General features: G+C 67.6%; 4 protein-coding genes across 4 annotated transcripts in view; 2 read left to right on the top strand and 2 right to left on the bottom strand.

Annotated features, from left to right (window-relative positions):
* The window catches only part of F751_6665 (Lysine-specific demethylase 5A), a gene marked incomplete at both ends in the record, with an annotated part of 4,788 nt that extends 3,086 nt beyond the window's left edge, over positions 1–1,702 (bottom strand). Inside the window, 4 exons of the mRNA XM_011401344.1 lie at positions 100–646; positions 776–1,086; positions 1,415–1,500; positions 1,588–1,702. Coding sequence (XP_011399646.1) covers positions 100–646; positions 776–1,086; positions 1,415–1,500; positions 1,588–1,702 — 1,059 coding nt within the window. The remainder of the gene's footprint in view (positions 1–99; positions 647–775; positions 1,087–1,414; positions 1,501–1,587) is intronic.
* Positions 1,703–2,196: 494 nt separating this feature from the next.
* Positions 2,197–2,361, top strand: F751_6664 (hypothetical protein; the record flags this gene model as incomplete). The annotated part of the gene is made up of 1 exon (XM_011401343.1): positions 2,197–2,361. The coding sequence occupies one exon, from the start codon at positions 2,197–2,199 to the stop codon at positions 2,359–2,361; it is 165 nt and encodes a 54-aa protein (XP_011399645.1).
* A 78-nt stretch (positions 2,362–2,439) lies between these two features.
* F751_6663 (40S ribosomal protein S6) lies at positions 2,440–3,752 on the top strand (the record flags this gene model as incomplete). Its single annotated transcript, XM_011401342.1, has 4 exons — positions 2,440–2,445; positions 2,566–2,630; positions 2,728–2,785; positions 3,141–3,752. 4 exons carry the CDS (start codon positions 2,440–2,442, stop codon positions 3,750–3,752), a joined length of 741 nt encoding a protein of 246 aa, XP_011399644.1.
* Positions 3,753–4,511: 759 nt separating this feature from the next.
* Positions 4,512–10,515, bottom strand: part of F751_6662 (Methionine gamma-lyase) — a gene marked incomplete at both ends in the record, with an annotated part of 7,569 nt that continues 1,565 nt past the window's right edge. Inside the window, 11 exons of the mRNA XM_011401341.1 lie at positions 4,512–4,589; positions 4,751–4,852; positions 5,069–5,944; positions 6,454–6,494; positions 6,645–6,739; positions 7,546–7,792; positions 8,049–8,197; positions 8,391–8,647; positions 8,909–9,066; positions 9,276–9,418; positions 9,486–10,216. Coding sequence (XP_011399643.1) covers positions 4,512–4,589; positions 4,751–4,852; positions 5,069–5,944; positions 6,454–6,494; positions 6,645–6,739; positions 7,546–7,792; positions 8,049–8,197; positions 8,391–8,647; positions 8,909–9,066; positions 9,276–9,418; positions 9,486–10,216 — 2,877 coding nt within the window. The remainder of the gene's footprint in view (positions 4,590–4,750; positions 4,853–5,068; positions 5,945–6,453; positions 6,495–6,644; positions 6,740–7,545; positions 7,793–8,048; positions 8,198–8,390; positions 8,648–8,908; positions 9,067–9,275; positions 9,419–9,485; positions 10,217–10,515) is intronic.

Below are 10,515 nucleotides of genomic sequence, written 5' to 3'. Positions count from 1 at the left end.
CCGCGGCCGGCGCTGCCAGGAGCGTGCGGCGGCGGTGGGAGCAGGGGCGGCATCGCAGTCCGTGGGGGCCGCGCCGGTCCCCGGTGCTCCCTCCCCGACCGGCGTGCTTCGCCCCGAGGGCGCACGAGTACCTGCGCCCGAGAAGTGCAGAGCGCGCGCCCAGTCGGCGTAGGCGGAGAAGGAGCGCAGCGTGTGCCGGCGCTGGAGAGTGGGGAAACCAAACTCGGACTCGGAGTCGGAGTCGGAGCCGGACGAGGAGGCCTCGTCAGCAGAGGCGTCGGCGTCCATGCGATCGTGCATCGTGTCCTCACACGCGCCGTCGCCGGCCGCGCAGGCCCCATCCCCGACCCCGCCCGCCCCGTTCAGGAGCGCGCGGCCAGCGCAGCGCCCCGCGGCGTGCGTGGCGCCGCCGCCGCCGCCGCCGCCGGACCCCTTGCCGACGCCGGCGCCGCGCACGCAGAGCTTGGCGGTGGGCTGGCGGCGGATGGCGAAGCGGAAGGACTCCATGCTGGTGCCCGTCGTCCCGCGCTCCAGTGCAAAGGGCGGGTCCCAGCCGGGCGGGGGTATGATGTGCGCCGCGCCCTGCCCGCAGGCCTCCCCCGTGATGCGCGCGATGTAGGCCACGGGGTCAGCAAACTCCTCGGCGCTGGGGCGGTAGGTGCGGCCCGCGGGCACGGCCTGCGGCCGCCCCTCCTCCGGCCGCCAGCGCAGCTCGCGCGGGCGGACAAAGGCGGGGCGCCGCGCGCGGCAGGCGCCGCACCCCTTCCACGCATACCGGCACTTGGGGCAGCCATACAGCTCGTCCCCGCTCAGCGCCGCCTCGGAGTCGGAGCCAGAGGCGCCGTCTTCCGCGGTGGACGCCCGCTGCCCGCCTCGTGCGCGGCACGGGCGCTTGGCGTCCGAGGCAGCCCGTCCCGCGCCGGGCTCGGGCGTGGAGGGGGAGCGGCGGCGGTCGCGGCGCCGCGCATCGGCCTGCTGCGCGGTGCGCTGGTGCTTGGCCGCGGCCGGCGGCTGCTCGGCGGGGGGGGTGCGCCGCGTGTGGGCCTTGGTCTTGGAGGTGACGAAGATGTCGCGCCCCGCCACAGCCTGTCGCAGGATGAGGGAGTGGCTACGATGAGCGGCTTGGTGGGAGTTTGTGTGTGGGGGGAGCAAAGCAGGCTGAGAAGGGTGGGAGCTTGCCGAGATGTGTGCGACGGAAGGCCCCCTCCTCCCCTTGCAGATCATGCGGCCATCGAATTCCCCACCGAGTGTCACATACACACTGATATTCATTTCCGGAAAGAAATGGTGCAAAACAAGTTTAAAGTTAGAATTCAAGTGAAATGTTGAGACTCATTTCCCTTCCACATTTCCCATGACACCCTAATCACCCCACCCCACCCCCCCTGATGATACCAGGGGGAAAATCTCCTACCGTGAAGGGCATGGCTTCCCGCTCCGCCCAGCTCGACACGCGCTGGCTTGCTTTGAGCGCGCTGGCACGCTGCACCCGGCCGGAGCCTGAGGGGGGAGTGCGTCCGGTGTCACATCATGCCCCGATCCCGTACATGCCGCGAAATGTGGGCCGCGATCGCGCCACGAACGCACCTGGGCGGGCGGGGGATGTCGACGTGACGCCCGGCACACTGGGCGCTGTGGCCTCGCGGGCCTCGCTCTCAAATGGGGCGGCACCGGAATTGTAGATGTTGCGATCAATGTCCATTGTGCAGTCTGGAGTGGGCGCGGGAGGCGCCTGCATTGCCACTTCCATGGCACCGACAGGCGGTGTCGGACCCAGCAGCAGCAGCGCGTCCAGGACTCCAAAGGGCCTGCGCACGGGTAGGATCGTCAGTGTCGAGCACTCTGGGAAATGTGATGCCTGGTCAGCTAGAGTGTGCCCGTCCAAAGGGCGTCAGCAGCAAGCCTGTACCAGACGGGCTTGGCCACTGGCATCGGCCTCAACTTCGCATGGAAGCTGGTTCCAGTAAGGTCGTAATCCGGGTTACTCCCCGTGACCGTCTTGGATGGCAGTTCCCATACACCGTACCTGGTACGAGCTGGAGCGCGTGTGGTAGGACCGGTGTCCTGGCGGGTTGGGGGGGGGCCGTGCTTGGCCGAGGGGAAGCACCACCCTGTCCTCTTGCTGCTGAGCTCCTTCCTCGAGCAATGATAGCCCGCTGTCGATCTAGAGGATGTTGGGCTCACGATTCCTGAAACATGTTGTCCGTCTGCATGGTGCGGGGACCCCCGGGGTCTACGCCAGGGAGGGCCGGTGAGGGGACGACCGTGTGCGGTACCAGTTTCCGCAGTACCCAAACTCCTCGACCCAGCCGCACCATCGACCCGGGCCCACACCGTGGCCCAGGCGGCAGGGCGCACTAGGCCGTGGGGGGGCAAGGACTCGGTCCTTTTCAGCCACAGACCTGCACATAGAGGAGCAGGCCGGAGGCACGAGCCAGCATGAAGGTACGGCCTGCCACACCCGCCCCGCCGGCACTGGACCTCTGGCGATCGGCTCAGCGCTGGCAGAGATGTCCGAGATGCCCCGAACCGGTCTAACTATTCAAAACTATCCCCCTCGTGCAGCTCAACATTGCGTACCCCGCCACGGGGTGCCAGAAGAAGCTCGACATCGACGACGATGCTAAGCTGTGAGTTGCAGGGGTTGAGGAACTGGGAACCTGGCTGGGTACCCGGTCTTCGCATGTAAACAGTCATTCGACATTCCATGCTCCACTTCCCCTCCAGGCGCGCCTTCTACGACAAGCGCATTTCCCAGGAGGTCGATGGCGAGGCTCTGGGCGAGGTGCGAGCCTGTGGTTCTTCTGGGGTCGCTGCTGGATTGGAAGGCTGGAATTGCATGATTCAGAGCACTCGAGGTCTACTGCAACGCGGCGGGATGCTGTCGCGGCGTTGCATTGGGGTCAGGGAGGGATGGAAGGAGGGAATGGAGGCTCACCCTTGTGAGTTTCGATGACGCCATGGCCCAGCCATCTCTGCGTCAGATGACTCTGGCCTTTGCGATGTTCAAACCAGGGGCACGCTGTCACCGTGACGTCTGTGGTGCTGCATGGACATTATCAACACCTCTGAGACCAGTTGTCCTTGCCACCCCCCCCCCCCACCGGCTCCCCCCCTCCTCCCTCCGCCCCCCCCAGGAGTTCAAGGGCTACATCTTCAAGATTAAGGGTGGCCAGGACAAGCAGGGCTTCCCCATGAAGCAGGGTGTGCTGACCCCCGGCCGCGTGCGCGTGCTCATGTCCCCCGGCGACTCCTGCTTCCGCGGGCACGGCCGCCGCGACGGCGAGCGCCGCCGCAAGTCGGTCCGCGGCTGCATCGTCTCCTCCGACCTCTCCGTCCTGAACCTGGTGATCGTGAGGAAGGGCGTGGCGGAGCTGCCCGGCCTGACCGACGAGGAGAAGCCGCGCCAGCGTGGGCCCAAGCGCGCCTCCAAGATCAGGAAGATGTTCAACCTGACCAAGGACGACGATGTGCGGCACTACGTCAAGATCTACGGGCGCAAGATCGAGAAGAAGAACGGCAAGACCACCATCAAGGCGCCCAAGATCCAGCGCCTGGTCACCCCCCGCACCCTGCAGCACAAGCGGCACCGCGCCGCGCTCAAGGCGCGCCGCATCGAGTCCAAGAAGACGCAGCAGGCGGAGTACCACAAGCTGCTGGTCTCCAGGCTGAAGGAGGAGCGCGAGCGCCGCAGCGAGTCCCTCGCCAAGAAGAGGGCCCTGCGCGTGCAGAGCCAGGCCTCCAAGGAGTAGGCGGGCGCTCGGGCAAGGGGGGGCTTAGGGGGGGAGGCCCACGCCCGGAGCTGCTGGATGCTCAGATCGGCCGCTGAGCGCGGCGCGGCGAACTGATCCTGGCACGCACGCCTCGCGAGCTCCTTCCCCCCTTCCCTCCCGCTCTGTGTTTGATGGTCGGGGAGCCTCTGTGCGGTGTCCCCCTCGATGTAAAAGCGGAAATACCCTCGTATGGGATCAGGGTTCAGCATGGGAGGGAGAGGTGCACCCCTGTATCGTTTCTACATATTGGAAGGGCCTGAGTGCACAATGCTGCCACGTAGAGCCAGCCTGGTGAACTCTGGCATCCAGCCAGCCGCCTCACGACCTCGCACCAAATCTGCAGTCCGTGACCTGCCCTCTTGCAGTGGATATGTGCCGACTTTACAAGACTCATTGGACTTCCCGGCAGCGGGACTCTTGCATGCAGGTGGTACAAGCAATTTCAGAGGCGTCGTTCAGTGCGGCATGCATGCGGGGTGGAAATGGTGCGGAATTGAGTCTGCTGCCCACGGGAAAATGTGCTGAACCTTGCAGAACCGATGTTTGCTGTTCCCAGGGTCCAGCTTCCAGACCACACCCATGACGGGAAGGCGGCTTGGTACTTCAACAGCCCATCGCAGCATCTTGCATATGGAGAAATGTGGCAATCCCTGACCAGCTAAGGCCCCGATTGCTGCCCTGCATGCCATGCACTCGGGGGCCAGCAACCAGCCCCACAAATCCTCAGCCCCTTGGCCCTCAGGCCACGGGAGTGTACTCCACTTCGGTGGTGGTGTCGATGCGTCGCACCCAGGGTCCGTCCCTCTTCATCCGCTTCTGCGCGCGGATGGAGGACCAAAGGAATTGAAGGGTGGAGCAGCGCGGTTCAATGTCTCAACGACGCTCCTGGACCAGATGCCGGCACAGAACGATGGATCACCCTGATCCTCCTGCCTGCCACAGCTGGCCCCCCCGTCACGCGCACCATGGCGCCTCACCTGCTCCTGCTCCGCCTGGTCTGCACCCTCCTCGTCGCTCCCAAAGCTGTGCCAGGATGGGGTCCGTCCCAGGCGTGCCCCCGTCACCGCATCCTTGCGAATCTGCAGCGTGGTGGTTGGGGTGGCGCGAAGTACGTCAGGGAGCTTGATCACGTTGATGAGATGCGACGGAAAGGCGCGTTCCCCCTCTATTCTCCTTCAGACGAAGACTCACCGGAAGTCCGCATCCAAACCTGCAAATCCCACACCAGATCCCTCCACTGCTCCAACAAGTTTTTGCTCCCCCTATTCCCTCCAGCCCAAAACTTCCACACACACCTGGGCTGCCTTGTAGGGCGCTTTGACGACGTGGTCCGGCACCGAGGCGACGGCGCGCCAGGCCTCCTCCAGCGCCGCCCAGCGCGCCTCCGCGCCGCCTGTGATGCCGACGGACAGGCGCACGAGTCCGCGCGAGATGCCCGCCGCCTCCAGGTCGGCGTCGGAGAGCTCGCTGGAGGTGGAGGCGGCGCTGGCGGACATGAGGGTGTCGAAGTAGCCCAGGCTGACGGCGAGCAGGCCGAAGCCGTGCTTGTTCTGCAGGCGCTCCATGAAGGCCCCCGCCCGCCCCGGCGTGCGCAGGTCCACGGTCATGATGCCGCCCGCGCCATAGCCCGGGTTGGCCAGCCGCGCGAAGAGCTCCGCCTGCGGGTGGCTGGGCAGGCCCGGATAGCGCACCGCCGCGCCCAGGGCCTCCAGGCGACGCGAGAAGAGCTCCGCGCGCGCGCCGTGCTCGCGCAGGCGCAGCGCCAGGTGGGGCAGGCGCAGGGTGAGCTCCGCCGCCACCTTTGGGTCCATGGTGGGCCCCAGCAGCATGAGCGGGCCGGAGCATGGGTGCATGAGCCCGTGAATGAAGGCCGCGCGGCCGACCACGGCGCCGGCCACGACGTCCGAGGCGCCGGAGATGAACTTGGTGACGGAGTGCACCACCACGTCGGCGCCGTGCGCGATGGGCGAGATGATCATGGGCGCAAAGGTGTTGTCCACCACCAGGGTCAGCCCGTGGGCACGGGCCAGCGCCGCCAGGGCTGGGATGTCGGCGACCACCAGCGTGGGGTTGGACACGCTCTCCACGTACAGCACGCGGGTGCGGGGGGTGAGCGCAGCCTCCCACCGCGCCAGGTCGTCCACGGGGAGCTGGGTGGAGGTGATGCCAAACTTGCGCGGGAAGAAGTCGTGCAGCAGGGCGTGGGTGCCGCCGTAGACCGCGTCCGAGGCCAGGATGTGGTCGCCGGTGTCGCACAGCGCCAGCAGCGTGGCCGAGATGGCAGACAGGCCGGAGGCGGTGCAGTAGCCGGCCTCCGCGCCCTCCATCGCCGCGATCTGGCGCCCCAGCGTGCGCGTGGTGGGGTTGAAGCAGCGGCCGTACAGGTAGCACCCGCCCTGGTCGGGGTCCATCTTGCCGGAGAAGATGTCGGGCAGGGTTTCCGCCTTCAGCACTGTCAGAGGTTAGGGGGGTGGGTCCCAGGTGAGGAGGGGGAGGCCTGAAAAGGGATTCATGCTTCTGCATGAACAGAACACAGCTGCGTTCCTGGGGGGGCAGCCAGGCAGGCACGTTGACCGGGGTGAGCCGGAGGCTTGACCGCTGCCCGAGACTTCCCGAAGGCAAATCTGCGCCCGGTCGTCCGAGGGCGCGATGCCCCGCCCACGCAGGACGAGACACGCACCACCGACAGCCCATGTGCCCACCGGTAAATGTAGAGGAAGTCTCGGTGGAGGTGTTGACGCCTGTGCGGAGGGGGGGCCATGCTGGAGGCGGGGACTCGAGAAGCTGACAGGTACACCTCAGCAGGGCACAGGGACAAGGCCGCGGGCGGCATGGACACCTCCCCACAACACCCTCGGGACGCCATCGCACCTCCATACTCCCCAAACTCCCGGGAGATGGCCGCCAGGCGCTCATGGGGATCGGTGGGCACGCTCGAGGTCTTCGTCATGATCTCCGACAGGTGACTCGAGGGAGTGGAGAGTCGGATGCACCGCCTTGCGATGGCTGCTCTTGACGGAGTACGATTACGGCAATCTGGACTGGAACGAAATGTTTTGGATCCCGGATCGGTACGCGGCGATCCCGATGCTGGCACAAGTGGGTCTCTGCTGGAACTTTGCTGGGGAAGAGTCCGCGGGGCAGATTCAGTTTTTCCAACTTTCCCGAAAAATGGTGACCACCTAGAGATCCAAGGCTGTTTGAATATACTCTCTACAAGCGGTGCGATGAGTTGAATCGTCCCAAAGAAGCGTGCAGTGCAGACGTGTTGACGATGGAGTGGCCACCTGTAACTGGAATGGTGCACAGACCCTGGGTCCAACACATCCTCCGTCCCTGGATTCGGACGCGGGCGCAGCACATCACTCACAGCCCCACCCACGCTCCCCGACGCGCCGCCCGCGCCGCCGCCGCCCTGCATACGAGGTCGTCGTGCAGCGCCCGTGCCGGCTCCGACCCGGCGCACCGAATTTCGCACACTGAGAGGGAGAAGGGGCTGGGCGCGGCGCCCCGCCCCTGCCCCGGGGTCAAAGCTGAACGGCGTGCACGCTGCGCCACCAGGCGCAGGCCGCTGTCCCCCACCTGCGCGACGCTTTCCAGGTCCTCCAGCGCCGCGCTCCAGCACAGGCGCGGCGCCCAGCGCGGCCGCCGCGCCTCCACGAGCAGAGCGAAGCGCTGAGTCAGCACCAGGTGCTTGCCTCCGTCCGGCTCGAGACGGGTGCAGGAGACAAAGGCGGCGGCCGGGGTCGTGCCTCCCTCCGCGCTTCCCAACTCCCCCGCCGCCTCCAGCTCCAGAAGCAGCCAGCGGCCGAGCGCCTGCTCGGCGACATACGCCGGCAGCGGGGCGCCGGCGGGCACGTAGCGGGGGGGTCGGGTCCAGCCCAGCGCCGGCGCACCGACCACCGCCAGCCGGACGCTGGCGGCAGTGCGCGCCAGCATGTCCAGCGCGGAGGCCAGGGGCAGCACTACCACTCCCACTGAGCCCTTGACCAGGCCGTGCGCTGCGCCCAGCAGGCCACCTGGTAGGGGGAGGGTGTTGGAGAGGGGTGAGATTGTGTAATGTCAGAAGGGCATGTGTGTGCCTGTCGTGCACCACCTCAGCCGGCGCAGTCTGCATGGGCGCCAGGGCTCGCCAGAGTGTTCCTTGCAAATGTCGTGCAATGCTGTGAATGGAGGGACAAAACCTGGATCGTGGCCTGCCCCCATGATGCAACACCCGCTGCTCGCCTGTTTCTGCGCCGGCTGCGGGCTCGGCCACGAGCCCCACCAGGCCACGGAGGGTGGCGGGGAGCAGGGCCTCGCCGCGTCCGTTTGTCGGCCCCTGGTCTTCACCAGAAAGCAGTGAAGTCCCCGAGCGCCAGATCAGCGCTGAGCCCCCGTCCCTCTCGACCCGCCTGGGCCGGTGGGGGTACTCAGCAGTGTACCTGCGGAGGGGGGATGAGGCAGTGAGCGAGGGACGAGGAAGTAGCAAGGGGCCAGGACGATCGCCAGATGAACGAGCCACCCCCGGCAAGGTCACATCAGCTGACGGAAGCATGTCGCCGCCGCCGCCACACCCAGACGCCTGCAAGCGCAACACATACGGGCCCCCCCGCACCTTCCCTCAAACACACCCACCTGTCCAGCCCCAGCGCCGACATGGCCTTGCGCGCCGCGGCGGTCGTCTTCCCGGCAGCATTGCTCAGCGCGAAGGCAAAGTGCGCGGCGGCGGCGCGCGGCCCCTCCGCCAGGCCCAGCAGCAGCTGGGCTGGGGCCCTGCTGCGCGCGCTTTCCACCAGCCCGGCGGCAGGGGAGGCCAGCACCGACCACACGCCCAGGCCCAGGTGATGCACGAGCCTGATGGGATCGCCAAACACCGCCGCAGACCCCAGGATCTGTTTGGGAAGAAAAGGGAGTTGGTTTGGGGGGGGTGGGGACGAAATGCATGTAAAGTAGGGGTGCGAGTGGGGTGCTGGACAGGTGTGAATGTGGAGGGACAGGGTGCTCCCCTCCCCTTCGTCGAGTGGTGCATCAAGTGTGATCCAGTATACAATCCATGCTTGCATAGTCTCCCATCTTCAATCCAGTCCGCCCACTCTGAAACAACATTGAAGTCTCCTAGAGACACACACACGCACAAACAGACATCTCCATACCTTGTAGACCTCTGGCAGGATGGCACGCGCGTAGTGGCGCTGCAGGAGCTGACCCAGCGCCGCCTGGCCCATGAGGGGCCGGTGCAAGGAAAGCGCGGCGAGACGGATGCGCGCGTCCTCCACCTCAGCCAGGGACAGCAGGCGCCGGTAGGGGCCCACTGATAGATAGAAGAGGGGTGGGGGGTATCGAGAGGGAGGTGAAAGAGGGGTGCAGGAGTCGAGCGCACAAGATGTCCATGGCGCTCCAGCTGGTGCGGGGTATGCATTCCGACGAGACGCATGCCGATGCCGCGGTCGCCGATCGTTCCCACAGCACGACAACCCTCCACCTCCTGCAACAGACACCCCACAGACCCCGCCCGCTCACCTGTCCCCGCCCCGTCGCCCAGGGGTGTGGGTAGGAAGGACAGGGAGATGCGCAGGGGCGCGAGGGCCAGCAGGTTGATGAACAGCTTCCTGTCGGCCTCCAGCGCCAGCGGCGCGCCCCCCAGCAGCTGCAGCACCCCCGGGCTGGACAGCACCGGGTTGAGGCTTTGGAGGGGGGGGGTTCCCGCCCTCGGAGGAGGTTCCCAGCGACGATCGCCGCCCCGTCACCTCCTGCGCGCCACCGCTTCCCGGGGCCCCCGCCCCCCCTCCGACGCCCGCTGCCCTGCCCAGCACCCGCGCCGCGCCAGCCAGGGCCTCCAGGTGCTCCTGCGCCAGCCAGAGGGCCAGCGGCGCGCAGGTCAGGCGCGCGTCCTCCACGCACAGCACGCCCGCGGGCCGGCGGCGCCACAGCGTCAGCGCAGCGGCCAGGCCCGCCTGCCTCTCCCCCCCGGCCAGCAGGTCGTCGACGCGGCGCGGGGCCAGGCCCTGGCGGGGGGCCGGTAGCGCCGCGACCACGGGGAAGGCGGCGCGGGGGCGCGGGTCGTCCAGCTGCAGCGCCGCGCTTTCCAGGCCGAGCGACAGGTGTGCGGGGCCGACGGCCAGGCGCGCGGCCAGGCGCGTCGCCCGCGCATACGCCACCTCGCACCCGCCCACCACCGCGGACAGACCCACGCCGGCCAGGCTGGCGCTCACGCGCCACTGCAGCCCGCTCGCGGCGGCGGTCTCCTCCTCGCCGGCGCTCGCCGGGGCGAGCCCCACGCCGCCCGGCGCCACGCTCGCCAAGGCCCCCGCGCCGGGGGCGCCCAGGCCCGCCGCGCCGCGGCGCAGGAAGAAAGGGTGGCGCATGGGGTCCAGCAGCGTGAGGACGCGGGTGGGGCCCTCGGCGCGCAGCACCACCCTCACCGGGCCAAGGGGGCTGGACACCAGGTCGTCTTGGGGCACCTGGGAAAGCACAGCATTTTTGGGGGGGGGAGGGGTGATACATTGGAGGGGACGAGCACGGCGCTGGAGGCCGACCCTGCAACCCACTCAACATGCGCGGTGCAATGCAGCGAGTGGCGGGGAGTACGGCGCTGGCGTAGGACCGGGTCGCAAGAGCCTGTTGGCCGAGCGCATGCCCCCCCCCCATTCCCCCTGCAACTCAAGCAGCCAAGGGTTAACACCTGGCCATGAGAATCCTTCGGAAACCATCAAGGATTTTGCCACACATCACCCTGCTTGGCTCCTCCCACACAAACCCA

This window comes from Auxenochlorella protothecoides (assembly GCF_000733215.1).
Source record: "Auxenochlorella protothecoides strain 0710 unplaced genomic scaffold scaffold93, whole genome shotgun sequence".
NCBI classification, from domain to species: domain Eukaryota; kingdom Viridiplantae; phylum Chlorophyta; class Trebouxiophyceae; order Chlorellales; family Chlorellaceae; genus Auxenochlorella; species Auxenochlorella protothecoides.
The sequence above is the reverse complement of the archived record's forward strand: the minus strand, read 5'-3'. Positions and strand labels throughout refer to the sequence as shown.